This window comes from Mirounga leonina, unplaced genomic scaffold (genome assembly GCF_011800145.1).
Source record: "Mirounga leonina isolate KUSES-001 unplaced genomic scaffold, KU_Mleo_1.0 Mir_224, whole genome shotgun sequence".
Taxonomy (NCBI): domain Eukaryota; kingdom Metazoa; phylum Chordata; class Mammalia; order Carnivora; family Phocidae; genus Mirounga; species Mirounga leonina.
Genome location: NW_023270615.1, coordinates 14,037,996 through 14,058,368, shown reverse-complemented (window position 1 = coordinate 14,058,368; position 20,373 = coordinate 14,037,996). Strand labels below are relative to the sequence as shown.

Below are 20,373 nucleotides of genomic sequence, written 5' to 3'. Positions count from 1 at the left end.
AAAAGAAAAGAAAATCAGTAAAGGCAGCAGCAAGTCCTACTCTTCTCAGTTGCAGGCACTGATAGTTTTAACCTCTAGATTTCGCCTTCCACGGCCCTGAGTCAGTCCATTCGTTTGCATCAGATCACCTGGAAAACCTGGGAGAATGCAGATTGCTGAGTCCCACTCCCGGAATTTCTGACTCAGTACATCTGAGTTAGTCCCAAGAATTTGAATTTCTGCCAGGGATTTTTTAACAAATTCTCAGGCGACACTGGGTGCTGTTGGTCCAGGAAACACGCTTTGAAAAGTACTGCTCTTGATCGTAAAATGTGGGAATGTTCTTGAAAAACATGATCTCAGTTGTGACAGGTGGGAGTTACGATAAGAATTGCCCATAATTAACTAGATGGGTGGGGGGAGGAACCTTTCACAATGTGTAGATAATATATCAAATCGCCATGATGTACACTTGAAAATACCTTATAGTCTTTTTTTTTTATTAAAGATTTTTATTTATTTATTTGAGAGAGAGAATGAGAGACAGAGAGCACGAGAGGGAAGAGGGTCAGAGGGAGAAGCAGACTCCCCGCCGAGCAGGGAGCCCAATGTGGGACTCGATCCCGGGACTCCAGGATCATGACCTGAGCCGAAGGCAGTCGCTTAACCAACTGAGCCACCCAGGCGCCCCACCTTATAGTCTTAATATGTCAGTTATACCTCAATGAAGGTGAAATTTAAAAAATAATAACTGGAAAATTAGACCAAAATTTACGTGTGAAAACCACATGATAGAAATCTGTCCACAGAATACAATTTAATGTTATAGCCAATATGCCATATATTTACATGAGAAATAGAATAATGTTGCTGTGGTACTTACAATTAAATATTTACAAAGATCATAAAATTGAAGCAAATAGTGAAAAAAAAAATTGCCCCATAGTATATATTTCTGTTTCTCATTACAGAAAACCTGTCAATGGATATTAAGCTCATCTCCCCCCACCGGTGTTATACATGGCATTACTCATATTTTGATTAAGAGTGAGATCTTGTAACTACCCAACTGAAGAAAATTAAAATTGTGATTCCCAGCCAGCACAGGGCACATTTGTATGTATGCAGCTAATGTTAATGACTTTGTATGTTTGCAAGCTGCTTAATTTGGTGCTTTAATTTCCCATATCCACTTACTCCCTTGTATTCATGTTAGTTTTTCACGCAAGATTAAGCTGAATTATTCAGTTTTATAATATGTACAGGTTTTTGCTGTAAAAATATTTTTTTGTGGATGAGCAAAAATAGTTGCACACCTTGTGGAGAAGAAAGTAGTGAAGCTGGGCTGGTTGTAGCTTTATTCCCACTGAGCAAAGTCTTGGTTGTCTTTACACTGTTATTTCTTCTGTTCTCATTTAATGTTATTTTGCTGGCATTCAAACGGGTGTGAGAAAGAAGGGTTGCATGTACTTCGAAGTGTACCCACAAGCAGGTCTTGGGGAACAGATGGCAAGACAGAGAATTCAGGATAGAATTTCTGGAGTGAGGAGCTAATAGTTTTGCGATTAGGAAGTTATGGGCCAAACTTCTGGGTCCAAAGCCCTGAACTTCTGCCTCAACTGAATTGACCTTCCAAGGAAAGGGAGAAATAGGAAGATGTGTGTCTTTCACGTGAAGAATGAAGGAAAAAGGAAAAGTGGGCATTTTCAGGGTGCTTGTCATTCACATGGTGAAAGTTTTTTTTGGGGGGGGGACACTTGTCTTCGCACTGAAAATAAATGGGGATAGCATAAAACTCGAAAGGGAAGGACATGACTGAATTAGCTTGGGTATTATTTGCCGTGTTTTACTGTTAACGGTAATAAGAAAGCATCTTGCAGGCGCTGACAAAAGAGGGCATTGTGGAAGTGACTCGCTCCCGGTGACCAAAGGCTGGCTTCTGTCGTGCCTTCCGTACTGTCGGAGAGTGGCCTGGCCCTTCCCGGCTGGCACCAAAGCCTCAGAAGTTCCGGCTTCCTCCTCAGCATCATCACTCCGCTTTCCTCCAAGTGTGGCGGCTTTCCTGACACCGTTTCTGGTTTGTGGTTGCCTCACCTCCTCAGCTCCAGTCCTGGTCTCTCTCCGAGAAGGTAGCTGCTCGTGGCCAGCGTGTGCTCTGTCCAGCAGCGATTTGACCACCTACCCGCACCCCCAGGAGGCTGTGGATTTATCCTCTGCACCGTAGCCTTCCTCCGGGGCTTCCGTGAGCGTCCCGTCCCTCCCTTCTCGGAGGGGCTGCAGAAGGCAAACTGGGTGTTCGCTGCTCAGAGGACAGGCAGAAATCTCTCCTCGGCCTGCGCAGGGACTTGCTTCTCCAACTGGCCCCCAGGGCTGCATGTCACCGTTTCTGAGAAATGAAAGCGGTAACGTGTCAGCCGCCCCCGGAGACCTTATGTGATTGGTAATGATGTCGGGCCCATAGTTCTGCAGCTCCGAGGCAGTTTGGGGTTATATCTGTGCGAACATGAGGATGGACGGTGTTTAGTATTCTCTTTTCTGAGGTCCTGTTAGGGGCCCTGTTTTATACAATACCTCTGACCACCTGTGTAGCCGGTGTGTGCTCACGTGGAACGATGGTGGGCCGGAATGTGCCTTCTCCAGTTCAAGTTCGTTTCTCTCTCCCTGAGGTCAGTGACTGGGTTAAATGACACATTGAGCGCTTGCAGTGGTCCTTACTTAGCACATAGCAAGTGTTCGGCATCTGTTAGTTATTGTTGTTGCCTTCATCCAAATACCAGACAAATGTCCGCTACAGTTTTGTGAAGCAGAGAGGGAACAGGTGCCTAAAATCAGTTATCGCGCCCATGTGAGAAATGTGGACAGTACGGAAAAGCCCGAGCAAGTGCGGGATTTGATCAGTGTATTTAGTCGTTCACATAGCGTTTTTAAGTCAAGGAAATGCCCTGTAGGTCTCTAAAGAGAAACAGATTGGAATCAGAAGCCCCTCACCTGGGTGGCAGTGCCCCTAGAATCACAATGTCAAACTGTGTCTTGATAAGAATTGTTTTTTTTTTTTTTTTTTTTGATTCAAAAACAGCATGTTTTCTATCTGTTTTTGTTTTTTTAGAGGTAGTGTGCAATGGCAGGAAGGACGTGGAGGTAGGTCTGAGCCCCAATCCTGGCTCTCCCCTCTGGGGAGGTTCTCTCTCCTCTTCCGTGAATCGATGGTAAGAAGAGTGGCTCCCGAGGACTGATTTGGGAATTAAGGGGGACCGCACAGAAGGGTTGGGTACACTCCCTGCAGCTGGGGCTCCTTTCCCTTTTCCTTCCTCTTTGCTTCAACACTTAGAGAATCACCCCCAGCCCCAGTCCATGTCTGTGACGGAGCCTGGAACCCCTTCTCTGCATTCCTTTTAGTGCTGGGTGCTATCACTTGGAGTTCAGAAATCGCTGTCCTGAGATCAAGTGTTCCTTTCGAGAAAAATTCAAGTGAAGATGCGAACTCACAGCTCCCCTATTCTCAGCCCCATTTTCAGATCCATGGGATCAGACCTTGTGTTGCTGTTAACAATGACGAGTGGGCGTACACATGGGCTACTCATACAGAGTGCCAAGGGGCTTGGGTGAAAAGAGAGTTTGATGAGCAGGGACTTGGTGAGGATGAGGTAGGTGGAGGAAGGGAGAAGTAGGACTGATGGCCTCACCCAAAAGAGTTTTACACCATCACCGTGTCGACCCTGCTGAGGCATAGCCTGGGTCCCTCCTGACGTCATTTTGTAAATAGACTCTCCAGGCCATGCAATTTATCTCAAAATATACACTAAGGTGTCTAGAAAACCATTCTTGGCTATTTGCTTACCTCAAATTTAGTTTCCATAATTCAAAAATATTTCCATAGTCCATAGATGGCTCCATATTTCCATAGATGGTTATTAGTAGTTGACTTGCAACAGATAATTTATTGTACCACGGACCGCATATGGCCTGCCTGCCTCCTGGTTTTGCATGGCCTGAGAGTGAAGGATGTTTTTAAGATTTGTAAATGTAGGGCGCCTGGGTGGCTCAGTCGTTAAGCATCTGTCTTCGGCTCAGGTCATGATCCCAGGGTCCTGGGATCGAGTCCCACATCGGGCTCCCTGCTCGGCGGGAAGCCTGCTTCTTGCTCTCCCACTCCCCCGCTTGTGTTCCTGCTCTCGCTATCTCTCTCTCTGTCAAATAAATAAATAAAATCTTTAAAAAAAAAGATTTATAAATGTAAAGTGTAAAAAAGACTATTAGCTTTTAGGTGAGAACAGTGGTTCAAAGAATTGAGGACATTGCCTGTTGCTAACAATGCCTTAAATATTTAGTATCTGGCTCTTTACAGAACAGGTTTGCCAACTGCTGCTAATAGCTGGGATGTTAATCGATGACTGAGTGAAATCAAGGAAGCTTGTGGCTTCCATGTATTTGATCACATTTTGTTTTAAAAGTCTGCCAATATAGGGGCGCCTGGGTGGCTCAATCAGTTGAGCATCTGATTCTTGATCTCGGCTCGGGTCATGATCTTGGGGTCGTGGGATCGAGCCCCATGTCAGGCTCAGTGCCAGGCAGGGATTCTGCTTGAGATTCTCTCCCCCTTCCCTGCCCCACCCCCCCAAGAATAATAAATAAATCTTAAAAAAATAAAAGTCTGCCAATACATATAGGTTCTTTGATCACCATAGTATTTTAGATTTAGCAGATACTTCAGTAGTCTTCTAGCCCATGGGTTTGCAAAGAGTTTTGTAAGGCCCCAGCATTTAAAACAGGTCACTGCAGAGCTGTTTCCATTGCAGGGATCCAAACCATTTATGCTGCCCATTGCCCAGCACTCCTGTCCTCCCTCACGTGGCTTATGGACACCCAAATGTAGTGACTTCCAAGTCTTCACATTGTAAGCAGTTATCTGCAGAGGCAGCCTCGCGCCATGGTGGGAGATGAGCCCTCACTGATGCGGCTACCCCTTAGGGAGAAGCTGCCAGAAGTCAGGCAGACTCAGTTTTGGTTATGATGAGCCCAGGGCTAACAGGGATGGCACAGAGAGCAGCCATGGTTTAATTCTACTAAGGTCTGTTTTTCCTAAAAAGAGAAGAGGCTTAAACCCTTGATATCAAGGATTATGTTTTCTGAGATTCAGACCTCTTGTAGACATTCGCATTAATGCCCAGGAGAAAAGCAAGATTGTAAAACATTGAGCTTAGGGAGGATGCTAAAATATACTTTCTACCCAACAATAAGGTGCTTGAAATTCATGTAACTGAAGACTGAACCTTCCATTCCACAGGCAGAGAAAAACTTTTAAGCTCCTTAAGAAAGGTTGTAAATGGGCATAATTCTTGGTAACATGTGAATAACTTACCAGAGTCTGTCTATCCTGAGAGTGTGCTAGGAGGTAGCCCTGGGTACCTGAAGGCAAAGTAAGAGAATCCTCCACTTTGTGGGCAGAGTCTAGAAGAAAGATGGGGGCTTCTCTGGAGTCACAGCAAAGCCACCTGCATCATCTGTGCCGTTTTGCCCAGAGCTAGTGGTCCCTGCAGACTTGGGCTCCCCGCTAATAGCTAATAGCCAATAGCACAGTTCCCCAAAGGGGCTGTTGTGACTCCATTTTACTGCGTGGGGAAAGGGGGAGGTCTCTTGGGAGAGCTCAGAGTTGATAAATCAGCAGTTGAGTTGGCTAGAATATTGCATTAAAAATTGGATTGGCCGTATGTGTTCCGTATCTGTTTCCAAGAAGTCTTCTTTGTGAAATGATTTCAGAAATTGCATGGAAGGGCGCCTGGTTGGCTCAGTGGGTAGAGCACGCAACTCTCCATCCCACAGTGGTGAGTTCAAGCCCCAGGTTGGGCAAGGAGCCTACTTTTAAAATAAAAAGAAGAAGAAGAAAAAGAAATTGCATGGAAGTCAAGTAGGTGGGGTTGTCTTGGTAGCATCTGAAAGTGAGGAAACGTTCTTTGTGGTCAAGAAGGTACAGGTAGGAGGTAGCTAAGGAATGAACAATGGGGACCTAGAGAAGCCAGTATTTCTTACTAAAACTGGATTTTGTAGCCAAATCAGACTTCATTCCAAAAATGGAGTGGGGAACATTCCTGCAAGAGCTTCCAGGAAAGGTTGCCCATACGTGTGCCATCTTTCATCTTTCTTTCCACTCCCCTACCCTGTTCAACATGGGGGATAACATAACACACAGCAGCAGTACTGGGTTTCTGACAGGGTACTCTTTGTTCATACTACCTTCCTGACTTGCTTTGTAACGAACTCCCTGTGAGTGAGTAAGTGGGTTGGGAGGTGAAGGGAAGAAAGATAAGATATGAGATTTGAGGTTAGATAAGTCATGCATTGTCTGGAAAGACCCGAGAGGGGCTGCATGAAATGTTGGTCCCAGAGAAGTTGAGCGAGCCGCCAGATGATGCCATTCTACTCGTAACAAAATGTCTTTGTTCTGAAATGCAGATGTTTCAGGAGCTTTTGCTACCCGCCGTTAATTACACCTGGTATTTCAGAATGTCTGATGGTAACCTTTGGCATCTATGTGGATGACATCAGCCATTACCTGGTAGTTGTATCCCAGTGTATTCCAGAAAGGCATGTAAGCATGTGTCCTCTTCCAAATACTAATGACTTCTTCCCTGGCTGTAAATTCAGCTGCATGATGTGGAAATGTAATTGGGCAGCCTACATAGAAGTTGGGAGCTCATGTGGGAATATCCATTTGTAAGAGAACCTGAATATTCATGTAACTGTCCAGACATCAATAAATTCTCATTTTACCTTATTTATTTCTGTTCCCCAGTGAACAGCAGTGCTCTTAAGCTCGAAGTTAATAGGCATGTTCTTCAGAGATGTACCCTCTCTTACCTTAACAGAACGTCTTTCTAACACATTTGTTCATCGGTTGCCAGGTAGCTCTCCCATCAGGTGACACGAATATGTTTTCTTTGTCTTAGTGCACAGGTGACAGTTACCATTGTTTGCCATCAATTAGCTTGGGGTAGCATGTCAAGGATGTACGGATGGTGTCATTTGATTCTGACAGCCGCCCGGCTGGTTGAGAAGGAATTGTTTCATTATCCTCTTATCAGTACTGCTGGATAATCCACACTGAAAAGAGGGAGGGGGGAAAAAGACAGGCAGAGAGAATAGAATTTTAGGGGTTGGCAATATTAAAATTATTCATGCCTCCCGGAGGAGAGAAAGATTAGAGATACGACTCTGGGAACCCTTCAGAAGCCCCCCTTTCCTAATGCTGGCTGGAATGTGGAATGCTGCCCCTGGCCAGTTGGGGGGCGGGGAGGGGGGTTTGCCCACAGGAGGAGAGAAAGGGAGCTGAGCCCTTCTACTCACCCTCACCAGCAACCAGGCCAGGAGTAACTGCGGCATCTCTGCCCTTCTCCGGTGGATGGGGCTTTTTCCCTGCTGGAAACTTCTCCTTGGTTCGTGAATTTGGGTCGTGGGAGCATTTTCCACTGAACAACAGTGCAATTTAATTGTTCTCCATGTATGAAACACAAAGAACCGCAGAAGGTATTGTGGCCCAGATTTTCACTGTTTGGGAGCAAACCTCCCGTCACAGCCCTCCCCGCACCCCCCGGCCCAGTGTTGGCCTTGTCCTTCAGAATGACGGAAGGGAAGTGTTTTTTAAATTCTGAAAATTAACCACGGCCGCAGCTTTATGCTCTTGGAGAAACAAATAAAACGAAGTGCTGAAAATGTAAAAATACTTCAAGATAAACTAAGCTTCAAGAGGGACAATTGTGTTGACATTCTAGTAACAGCCCGTTTTCACTCCTTAACGAAGAGCAGTCATGCATGAAAATGACTTTGCTGTTTTTTAAACTGAAACGGGTATGGGTTGTAACTCAGAGGTGTGTATTACCCATGTAAAATAAAGGACAACATTTTAACCCTGTGAGGATTCTCTCACAGACCCTCAACACTTTACAGCAACTTGCGTTAGAAAAATTAAACAAAGAATGCTTATTATCAGAGAGCATGACGTATCACTCTTTTGAGTTTTAAAATGACCCCAGTCCACAGTTTACATTTATGTGCATCGCTGGGTAAGAGGCCATACTTGGTTGGAGATCGACCATGTTGGAGCAACATATGCCTGCATTTTCTATCCTGTTGATAAGAATAATTATAATAACATAAATAAGCAAAGAACAGTGACTGGTTTATCAGGCACTAAAACGTGGTCCAGGCACTGTGCTAAGTGTTTTCATCTATTATACGACCTTCTCATCATACATACTCATTTTACCTTATTTATTTCTGTTCCCCAGTGAACAGCAGTGCTCTTAAGCTCAAAGTTAATAGGCATGTTCTTCAGAGACGTACCCTCTCTTACCTTAATAGAACGTCTTTCTAACACATTTGTTCATCGGTTATACTTATTTAAGATGAAGAAACTGAGCTTAGGTTAAGTGACTTGCCCACGACACATTGCTGGGAATTGGTAAAGCTCAGATTCAAACTGAAGTCCATCTGACTCCCATTGTCCACGCTTCGTTCTCCGAATAACCACCTTGATGACACTGTCTCTCTCGAGTGCCCAACTTCTAGGGAGGCCAAAGGAGTTAACATTCCCATTGCAGTTCAACTGTTTCTTAACTCCTTCCCAGGTTCATATTTCTCCTGGGGGGCACGCGGGGCATGGAGAGGGGAGGCAGACACAAGGCCGACCTCACCATTTCCATTCACATGGAAATCTAATTCTTTTTAATATTTCTGTGGAAGCCAGTGTAGCCTGGCTTCATGGCTCAGCCGTGCCCTCTGTGCCCAGACCCGGAAATACTGCCAGAGAGATGAGTGGTGAGCCCCTACCTCTTCCTGTGCACCAGCTACCAAGCATTACCTGCCATTTCTCAGGGTCCCGGCATTACCCTAGTACTCACTGTAAGTGAATTCACAGTCCCTGGGTAAGACTCGTTCCCTCTGTCCTAGGAGAGCAGGCCCGCTACAATGGCCATGGCTTTTTAAGCAGTCATAAAGGACTCCAAAAGCACATTTACCATACAAGCTCAGACACAACCGATCTGCACAGCGAATCTCTTCTTTGTACGTGATTGACAGAGCTGGTGGCCTTTCAGCCCACCACATCGTGGTCACTTGTGGTAACAGGTGCATATATCTGATCGCTCACGAATAACACTCCCTGCCTTCCTTCTTTCCCACCAGTAGATCAATATGCCCCTGACAAGCATCTGAAATCTTTATTTGGGAAAAAGCACATTTCCTCCCAGCTGTTTGTTTTCCAAACCAAATAATTTAGTTAACTTTTTGCCTGAGTTAATTTTCAGAGCTGGAAAATTTCTCTCAGCCGTGCTGAGGTCATTTTAGGATGGGCAGAAACAGAAATGGGAATAGACTTTTGGCATCCTAACCAGCCTTTGGGTGGCTAAAGCTAGCCATGTGCATTGTGTGTGTGAGGGAAGAGTGCCTCGTGACTCCAATCTTTGCAAATGGAGTGTGCAGTACCAACACTCTTAGGCCTGCTCTTGAATCTGCCCTGTGTCTGAGAGGCAATATTGCGTGGTGGTTAGGGGCATGGGATCTGAAATCCATCTTCTTGGGTTTGCATTCCAGCTCCATGGCTTACCAGCCACAGGACCCTAATCAGGAACCCAGTGAGGCCTCAGGTTCCTCATCAGTAAACTGAGGACAGTTTTGCAAAGTACTCAATACATGTTCCCCTGGTCCTGAGGTATAGGGCAGCAAGAAGATGAAACGCAGCTGAGATAAGGTCTAGCTCCGGCTGCTCCTAGTGCAGTTCCCAGATCAGCAGCCTCAGCATCCCAGGGGACTTTGGGAAGTTTAATACGAGCTCAGAACCTCAGCCTGCCTCTAGGACCAGTGAATCAGAATCAGTATTTGTTCCTGGTGATTGGTTTGCAAGGGAAAACTTGAAAAGCAGGACTCTAACTGCCCATGCTGCTTTGAACAAGATTATGCCCTCCAATTGGCTCTTTTCATATACCTCACCTGACGAGGGAGGTCCTCCTCCCTGTCCTCTAAAATGGTGAGAACACAGTTGCCAAGCAGTGCCCAGGGTAGCCTTCTCTGGCCTTGGGAGAGGGCCTGAAACAGATAGGCCTCCTTTCGGGAACACGCCTTGCCTGTGTCCATTCACACAGTGAATACATGACAGCTAAAGTATCCCCGGGGTGCCCTGTCTGTACCCCTAGAAATATAGATTGATTGTTTTCATTTGGATAAAGAGAGAGAGCTGTTTATTAACCATTAACCTGAGCTAGTTAAAAGCTCAAGCCTCGAATGCCCTGGTCCCAGTAGCTGGCAAGATGGCCTCTGGGGGCCACATAGATCAACACATGCCGCTTTGTTAAAACTATAAAGCCCAGCTGAGTAACTTGCACCTCCCTCTGCAGGAGACGGGTGGGGGACTGCAGTAAGCTATGCTCCAGAGAGAAAACCCAAAGTGTCAGGGAGGCCAGCTCCCGGCCCTCCGCTGAAGGCAGGGCTCATGAATCCATCCCAAGACCAGGCTTTTATTTCCCTGGGGAGTCCGCCATCTCTTAATCACAAAAGCAATAAGAATTTCCAATATGTTCCTCCGCCATGCCTAATCAGTTGTTCCAGCTGCCAGTCATCAGTGCCGGCTAGAGGTTCACCTAAAAGCTCTCTTCCAGCCTCGAAAGTGGCACGAATGCCCGAGGTGACACCACACAATGAAGGCCACCCCCATGTGCACCACTTGATTTGATCACAGCAGTTTTGTTAATATTGCTCTGATTCTAGAGGGATCAGTTCCTTTCCCTACGCTTTGATTGACAGGCTTCGTTGTACGCCCCTTTGGTTGAGTATGGAAGGAAATGTTGCCTTTTGTAAATGACCTTACCGTTGCTCTCTAACGTGGAGATTTTCTTCTGGAGGTTAAAAAATCACGGGGCAAAGCTCGACCATTTGTCTGGAGGCACATGTTGTGTTGGGCACTCTGTGTGAGGTCAGCAGATGCTCAGCTTCAAACATGGCGACCCGCACCTGCCTCGTACAGAGTAGGGGCTGGAAAATCATGTTTGAATGAATGAATGAATGAATGAATGAATGAATGGATATTCTTAGACTACATGAAGATGGAATCCTGGATGTATGACTGATACAGCTGGAAATTCCTAGAAGTCAGTGTAGGTAGGAGAGGCATTTCCTGGGCCACAGGGGCAATCACTGAGAATTGTGGCTCCCAGGTAGAGGCCAAGGGCAATCCTACCAAGCCCCAGTTCTCTCACCCCAGAGTTTTGTCCATTACAACAGAAGGGTATGTGACATGGGGTTGGATGAATGTTGGGACACCATGCTCTGTTTTTATTTCCTTGAAGTCTCTGGTCATTGTAGTGGCTACAGGCAACATCCGCAAGCAGCAGTCTTGCCCAGGACTGCACGAAACCTGCTGAACGATCAGCTTCGACTAGGGGACCTCACGAGGAGAGATTCTGTCCTATACTTCTCATCCCATCTCTTAGGCAATAGAGGCAAGTCATGGGCTTTGCTTTGATTTCTTTCAACTGACATAAGAAACTATTCTGTATACTTTACCAATTCAGACTTTAAATTGAACTCTAACGCCCTCCCTTTCTTATTCTCAAGGGGTCCCCAGTCAAAGGGTCGCTGCCGGTTTCAATGCCATTCATCAGCTTTAGCAGTGGAAGAAAGGGCTGCTGATGTGTGTTTGACTGTTGGTCAGTCAACGGTTGACCTTAGCACAGCTGGAAGGCAGGTTCCGGAGACTTCTGCCCTGTATCATACACCTTGTATGCTCACCTCATACCCTCTCCACCACCTAGTCCTACCGGCAGCCATTGCCATGTTATATATGGCACCAAGTATAACTCAGAAGCTCCTCCCCTCAACTGTACCACGAATCTCTGGCTTTCTGCCCTCAGGCTTCTCTGATGCCCTGGTGCTGGGCATCTGCGAGAACTTTAGCAACTCTGCTACACGCGCCTACTTGGGTGGGAGAAGTAACACCCTAGGTAGGGCAACCTTTGACCAATAAGGAACAGGATTTGGTAGATAAAAGTTACTTTCTGTTCCTGTCCTACTCATTGGGCCCAAGATGGACTCCATTGACATTTAGATTGTGTCCGTCCTTGTTTACTCCAACAAACATGAATGATGCTGTCGGAGAGAGTAGGCACCAAAGGCGTCTTGTTCCCTGGTCTGTCCTGGGACCTCGCCCAGTGTCTGCCACACAGTACATGCTCCATAAATATTTGTGGAATAGTTGGCTGCTGAGAGAGGATTCAGAGGAACGCAGGTGACTGAGTACAGAGCAAAAGTATTAAAGTAGAGGAAGGTAGAGGACATTACAATCGAAAGCACGGTAGCATCGGTTGCTGTGATATGGTTGAGGAGTGACCAGTTGTCTGACTTGGCCAGATCTGAGGGCACAGTGTGGGGCCACGGATGAGAAGTGTGTTAGAGCACTTAGAACACCACTTGATGATGTCTGCTGGCAGGTCTCAGTATTTGGGTAGAATGAATGTCTAGAGACCTGTTCCCCTCACTAAACTGCACCGTCCTCAAGGGCAGGGACCCACATGCCACGGAGTGGCTAGCCTGTAGTAGGCACTTAATAAATCCTGGGTTAAAAAAATAATGGTTGGAGGACATATGGACGGACGGATGGATGGAGGGATTGGCAGATGGTTGGTCCTGGCTATTAAATGGGATGAAGGAGAGGCCCTTAACCAGGCCTGTCAGCCTTTCAGGCTGTCAGTGTGTGGCAGGCTGCAAACAATGCCAAATTTCTCAACCTGGTATTTCATTGCAGCTAATGCAAAAATGTCGCTGATACAGCTCATGGAGCCCTCTGGGAAGCACCACATTTTCTGTTGAACCACAGAGTAGAGCACAGAGTGAGCACACCAAGAGTCCCTGTTGCCCACGGGGTTGGAAACAGCAGGGGCAGTGGTCCCTTGTGATGAACACATATACATACATGCAAAAATACCTCCAGGGGATAGCAAGTGAGGGATGCATTCGGCAACTACAACGGAATAAATAAGAGAGCTCACGTTTCTACACTAAGGCAGAAAAAAAACTGAGCTGAGTTTCCACAGTGTCTCTGTGACCTCTTATTATTCCATTAGTTTTTGGAATAGTGTATAAAACACCAAGCTCCACGCTGACAAACACCAGCATTGAAACTGTTGCTGCAGTCAATCCAAACAGGCTTCTCCCCTGGGTAAAATTATTATTTGGAATACAAGCAGAATTGTGGTTGCCTGAGTGTGCTGAGCATAAATGAGGGTAGTGATTCATAAGGCGACTCTAGCGAGTTTGCAAACGTGCAACTTTTCTGGAGGCTGATGCACAACTGAAGGCCCGCAGTGCCTCTTTGAGCGAGTAAGCACTTTCTAGTTTCACCACCTCTTCAGGTCTTGGAGGGCTGTGGAGGATGCAGGCTTCTGAGGACAGGAGTTAACCTGACACTGTGCTGACTTACCAGAAATAAACCCTTCACATCAGATCACACTCTTGTCAGTAGCTTTTGAGCGGGAAGATGGTAATTCTGCTTCCTCACATGTTCCTTTAAGTACTTGAACTCTTGTTCCGTCGGATGAAGCTTTTGGGGGCTGGGTCACGTGGGGTGTTCGTGCTCTCCGGGAGAGGTTGGAGAGAGTGGTGCCCGTCTAAAAGCAGCACTCCCTGAACTTTTAAACCCTCAAGTCTCCTTGATTATGTGGCTTCTTCTTCTTGATCCTGAACCTGATTCCTTTTTTTTTTTTTAGATCCATTTATTCTTTGACATCAGTAGAGTAAGTTCAAAAAGAGCAGAGATGGGTATAAAGCTCTGCATCACTTTGTACAGAGAAGGAAGTTGAAGGGAGTCAGCGTAATGATGCTGGTGTGATTGCAGCATAATGAGATGTGTGCTGAGTGGGTCTCAGACACTGAGAGCCTCTCTGATAGTGATAGACTCTGCAAGTGACAAGCCCCGTCTCTTTTGTGACATCGTACCAATTAGCTGATCTAAATGGGCATGTATTTAAGTTTGGGGTCACGTACAGTTCTCAAAGGCTAGGCTGCCCCTACGAATGAGGCTGTAACTCACTCTCTGTGTTGTAACAGACAACAGTGTGTGTGTTGGGGGGGATCCAGAGCTGTGTTTGAGGCCCCTTTTCAGGTTGTGTGGGGCTGGGCATGGACTCACCATTGATGGAGACTGAGTGTGTCCATGTATCACACCATCAGGGAAATGCCCGGGCTCAGTTAGACTCTGAGGTTAAGAGGGTGTCGGATCCTACACTGGTGATAGGACAGGAGACGGTGTTCTCATTACCCTGATTTAGCAGTGACAGAGAGAGCGCCAGCCTGGCCCGCGGAGGCTCGCTGCAGCCAGGACAAGGGGCAAACGGCCTGTGTTCGCCTCTTCGGGGTCAGCAGACCAAATATTTACTGTTACCTCTCGTCCCCCCGGGACTGAGTAGTGAGAACCCAGAGACCTTTGCCCAGACGCAGACGTGACATGATCGACGCAGTACAAGGTCCAGGCAGGGAGCGAGCCAGCCTGTGAGCATCAGCGGGAGCGAGCCACAGGAAAGGCACATGAGCTGGGGAACCTGTCCCCCTGAAAAGGAAAGCTGTGTGTGTCCAGTGAGCGGAGCACTGCTCCCCCAAAGCCACCGGGAGAACCACAGACGAGCCTCTCAAGCATGCTTGCTGTCAGCCCCCCGTATGGAAAGCACGTGCGGTCTGACGCTTGTTCTCCCTTGATTTCAGCCTCCATCTTTGGCAACAGTCATTCAAGCCGAAGCGGAACAGCTGCTGGGGCCATGCCGGCCCCACATGCCGTCGGCCACCCTTCCCCGGGCCAGAGTGTGCAGGGGAGCCCCCACAACCCCGCCTCCCAGTTACCTCCGCTTGCAGCTGTGGACGCGGGAGCCGAGAGGTAAGGCCACCTGTCTCTCTTCTACTGGGTGTCGCCGCTCAGCTTCCCGGCACAGAGAAGGGCCTGGATGGTTGCTGAATTTTACTAATAATCCATCGGTTGGGTTGAGTTCTCCAAAGGTGACATATTGAAAGTGCACACCCAAAGCACGTGGATCAAATATCTCATTATCTGTCTTACTTTCCACGGGAGAAGCCGAGAACTGGCGGTTGCCAGCTGAAGGGGCTGATGCCATTCCCGTCTTCCCCACTTCCCCTCAGTTTGTTTCCATGACTCGGCTCCAAGGCAATGTCCCCACAGGCGGAACAGCTTTCCAGAGGCAAGATGGCGCCTTCGGCACAGAGATCAGGATTAGCTTGGGAGTGTAGCATAAAAGGGCACAGGATTTTAGGTGGGTGACCAGCAAGGGGCTGTTCACTGAATACTCTATGTTGATACCACCCTCATAAAGAGTTTTGGGGAGAAACGTTTTAAATCTGGACATTTCGGTCTGTCTTTGGACTGCCCAGCCTTCCAGTGATGTGGACAGCCTGTGGCCCCTCTTGTTCTCCCCACGTGTCAGCAGGCTTAAGCTGACCTGAGTAGGCGTTACTCCCAGACACCCACAGGGAAAACAAGTTCTTGTGGGGACCCCTGTGCTATCCTAGAATCCTGGGACATAAGAATGGCTCGAATGGGCAGCAAAGGTTTTCAATCTTGAATTTCAACCTGCGATCTGTGGTTTCATTAGTGTCGGCCTTATCTATAAGTCTTTAAATTATGTGTTTTTAAGTTTGATAAACCATACAGTTTTTTTTACTTATGCCTCCTCTTCACTTACTAATACATCTGTTCATTTAATAAATCTGTTGAGTACTATGTGTCAGACACTGTTCCGGGTGCTGGAGATGCCAAGATTATTAAAACACAGTGCTGCCCTTAGGATTTAGTGGGTGAGGACAGACATACAAACAAAGTATAGTAATGCTGTGTGGATAAATGATGTAATCTAGATGCCACAGGAGCCCAGAGAGGACGTCCCTAATTCTGCCTCAGGGAGGGAGGGGAAGAAAGGGTGATCTAGGCATGGAAGGAAGATTAAGACTTCCCAGATGCATAAATGGGGAGCAGCATCCAAGGCAGCCAGAGGAACATATACGAGATATGAGAGGGACAAGGACACACATGGAAGGAGGTCCCAGTAAGCTCAGGTGCCATCATCCAGAGTGGACAGGACTGATGAAGTCAGGTAAGAGGGGGTTGGCTTTGTGTGGAACAATATATATTATTCCGAGGGATTTACCTCTTACTGAAAGCAAAAAACCATTTATGGCTCCATATATGGTACCATATAGCCCATTTATGAGGAGAGAGACACATCAGACTGTCATTATAGAGAAGGGACTCAGGTGACAAGATGGCAGTCATCGAGGCTGGGAGCAGGGACAGGAGGTAGAGAAGACAAGAAAGAGGTTATTGTAGGAGTTCTTGTGAGTAGTATGAGGATCTGAACTAAGGTGAAGTGGGAAGGATGGAGACTTTATCCAAGGGCTGTTATTTAGGAGAATTGCTAATTATTAATGTATTTATGGAATAAAAGGGAAGGGCCAAATTCATTTGCGATTTACACCTCTAGACACAGATGGAAAAGTGTCATTAACAGAAGCAAAGGGAGTGGTTAGTAGGAGGAAGAGTGGGAGAGAAAGAATGGTAATAAATGGACTTCAGGGTTGGGGTTTTAGGCAGCTGTAAAACATCCGTGTGCATGTGTCTAATAGTCAGAAATATGGATCAGAATCCAAAGGGGTACGTGCACCCCGATGTTTATAGCAGCAATGTCCACAATAGCCAAACTGTGGAAAGAGCCAAGATGTCCATCAACAGATGAATGGATAAAGAAGATGTGGTATATATATACAATGGAATATTATGCAGCCATCAAAAGGAATGAGATCTTGCCATTTGCAATGACGTGGATGGAACTGGAAGGTATTATGTTGAGTGAAATAAGTCAAACAGAGAAAGACATGTATCATATGATCTCACTGATATGAGGAATTCTTAATCGCAGGAAACAAACTGAGGGTTGCTGGAGTGGGGGGTGGGGTGGGAGGGATGGGGTGACTGGGTGATAGACACTGGGGAGGGTATGTGCTCTGGTAAGCGCTGTGAATTGTGCAAGACTGTTGAATCTCAGATCTGTACCTCTGAAACAAATAATGCAATATATGTTAAGAAAAAAAAAGAAGAAGAAGAAGGTAGCGGGAGGGGAAGAATGAAGCGGGGGAAATCGGAGGGGTAGATGAACCATGAGAGACGATGGACTCTGAAAAACAAACAGGGTTCTAGAGGGGAGGGGGGTGGGAGGATGGGTTAGCCTGGTGGTAGGTATTGAGGAGGGCACATTCTGCATGGAGCACTGGGTGTTATGCACAAACAATGAATCATGGAACACTTCATCTAAAATTAATGATGTAATGTATGGGGATTAACATAAGAATAAAAAAAAAACACTAAAAAAAAAAAAAGAAATATGGATCAGAAGATATTGGACTGCTCTTAACCGTTCTGCCTATGTGGTCAAGTGCAAACAGCTCCTAGCCTCCTCCCCCAAGCTCCATCAGCAGAGCAGGGCAAGTGGTAACCATCTGTTAAGTTCACGGACACTGGGGGCGGACAGTCCTGCCAGTGATCTGATGTATTTCTAAAGGTTGAGATGAACTTACTCATTTTAGCATTTTATTAACTTTCCAGTCAGGTTTTAAGTGATACTAGCCATGGGCTAATCATCCTCTCATTTCCTTCTGCCTGGCTGAGAATCATACTCCACAAGATCATGAAGCTAAGAAACCATCACTTGAGACCTCTTCTTCATCCCATCTTGTTATTAATACTCATTAATACTCTGTTTACAAGAATACAAGAAAAAGCAATCTGTGTGTCTTCTTTTTGCACACAGCCTTTAAAAGAATAAAGGTAGAAAAAGGTTTTAGCCACGACTGGCGTTAACAACCACCACCCAAACACCTGATGTTCGCAGCCCAGCTCTGGCGGTTGCTGGTTGTTTGAGTGTGTTCCTTAGGTCCTCCTGGTACTTCGGTTTGTTTGTTTGTTTTTAACATTTTATCTTAGTTTATAATTTTAATTTTTTTTCAATTCCCTCTTTAGAAAGCTTGTAACATATAAAAAAAACTACAAGAATGGTACAGTGAACACTCATACCACCCCACATCCACATTCACCCACTGTTGATATTTTCCCTTCTCTTTCTTTCTCTTGGTCTCTTTGTTTGTTTGCTTGCCTGTTTTTTCTGAACCCTCTGAGAGATTGTTGTGAATATCATTGAGCTTTAACCCTAATTACTTCGGGAAAAATCTCCTAAGAAGGACATTCTCCTGCATAATCACAATGTAATTATCATGCTCCGGAAATTGAACATCAATAAAGCATTATCTAACATGCAGTCAATACTGAAATTTCCTCGATTGTATAAATAATGTTCTTTACAGCTAGTTTCTTTTTTTTAATTTTCTTTCCTTTCCTTTCTTTTGATCCAGGATTTAATAAGATCATAGTTCTCATTTCTTGTTATCTTCTTGAGTCTAATGAAGTTCCCCAGTTTTTAAAAAGTTACCATCATCATCATCAGCATCATTGTCTTTCATGACATTGACAGTTTATGAAGACTCAGGACATTTATTTTGCAGAATGTTCCAGAGTTGGGACTTGCCTGCAATTTTCCTCTTCGACACATCCCTTCTCATCGGGAGCCCCACGTAGAGAATGTGGTGTTCCTTTACTCATTTGAGCCTCTGCTTGCACCCCATGGGGAGTTAAGATTAAGAGAACCACAGCAGGTGAAGCACCTAGCATGTGGCATAGCGTGAAGGCAGGCCACCTTGGCATGGCTGGGAGATTGAGGTAGAGAAGCCAGAGGGTGCTGTTAAATAATGACAGTGGTTGATAATGTAGGCCATGATGGAAGGTAAAAAGGGGAGGAAGGGGCAGAAGGTAACGGTACTTTATGTGGCTGGGTGGTGAAGTGGACCTTCTCACACCTGTGGCTTTTGCCTTGTGCTGTGCTCTTCCCACCGGATATGTGGCCCATTCCTTTGCCAGCCCAACTGGCCTGGGCAAGTCGATGGAAGGTTATCTCTTCCGATCAGGTTTGGGGAGGAGGGCGACATGAAACAGCCCTGAATTTTGCACTGTGTTTGCATTAGTGTGCAGCATAAAAACACTAAGAGGAAATGTGCTTACCTTCCGCCTTTGGTTTATATATCTCTGCCTCTGTTTGCCTGGGAAATCCCCCAGTAAAAACTCCAGCAGTTTTCTTAACGGAAATAGGTTTATCACACTTCGCGATTTTTAGTGGGAAACGCATTTTTTTCCTGCTTTGCGGGCACTGATTCATCATTTACTTAGCTTTAGCTTGTTAATAAAATGGGCTGAGTCACTGTCAGAAGTCAGGAAAGGTCCACCACATCTAGCCAGTTAGCATCAGGTTCTTTGATCCTTGCCATCATAAAATAAAGTAAGTGCAACTTCTCTCAATTTGATGAGGCTCCATTTTTATTTTGAAATATTATCTGAATGACACATCGTCTCAGTGATGTACACAGCACCATACCACATCACCTAATGTTGACTTAAGCTTATTATGGGAAGTGGTGTTTCACGATGTCATGTTGAACGAGCCAGGAGTGCTTTATGACAGTGGCTTCCCATAAGAGGAACCCAACGTCTTGGAAATGTCAGTTCATTGGGCTTCATAGTATGTCTGTTAGAGCAGAGAAAACAAACATATTGATGTGAATCCCTTTTTGAGGTGGAGAAATCTTACAATCCCAAGAAAAGTCCGCTGGATCTGAGTTGCCCCCCTTGCCCGAGAGCATGTGAGCTGCCTCTCTCCATTCCACAGGTGTCCACAGATATGGGGTGTTCTGTAGTACAACAGAGCTGAAGGAGACTTGAGGATTGACCGCCTGGGGTGACTTGGGAAGGGCTTCGATGAGCCCCATCTCTGAGCCAGAGGACTGAAAATAGGGAACGGATGTGGCCTCCTCGAGGCGTACACAATCTAGGACAGGAATCAACGGCAGAGAATGTTAGGGACAATTGTTTTTGAGAAAGTAGTCAAACAAAATACCTTAACCAAAAAAGGAATGTCAGTTTCTTGAGTCTGTACCAAGTATTGGGAAGCCGTACTGTTTTTTATCTTTATCAGATGTGGCATTGCTAAGATTCTAGATATATATATGCACAGTCTTCACTGATACCATTTTCTAATTCAGCACTGGAAACATGTTGTAGATTTTCTGGATGCTAAGGGGTTAAGGATAGCAACTGTTTTCTATTTAACTTCTTTGCATTTCTGCACTGTTCTCCAACTCTTGTCAAACCAGCCTCCTCACTGACTTTGTTTGTATCTGCATCGTATTTCAGGATCTTTTTCTACCTAGAAAGACAATAAGGACCTTCCATCATTGTTCTGTTCTTGACTAAAC

The 20,373-nt window shown here is 45.9% G+C and overlaps 1 protein-coding gene across 2 annotated transcripts in view; it reads left to right on the top strand.

The window, feature by feature from the left end:
* The window catches only part of GLIS3 (GLIS family zinc finger 3), a 443,172-nt gene that overhangs the window by 381,695 nt on the left and 41,104 nt on the right, over positions 1–20,373 (top strand). For both annotated transcript variants that reach the window (XM_035029138.1, XM_035029139.1), the window contains one exon: positions 14,719–14,887. In XM_035029138.1, the coding sequence (XP_034885029.1) occupies positions 14,719–14,887 (169 nt within the window). The remainder of the gene's footprint in view (positions 1–14,718; positions 14,888–20,373) is intronic.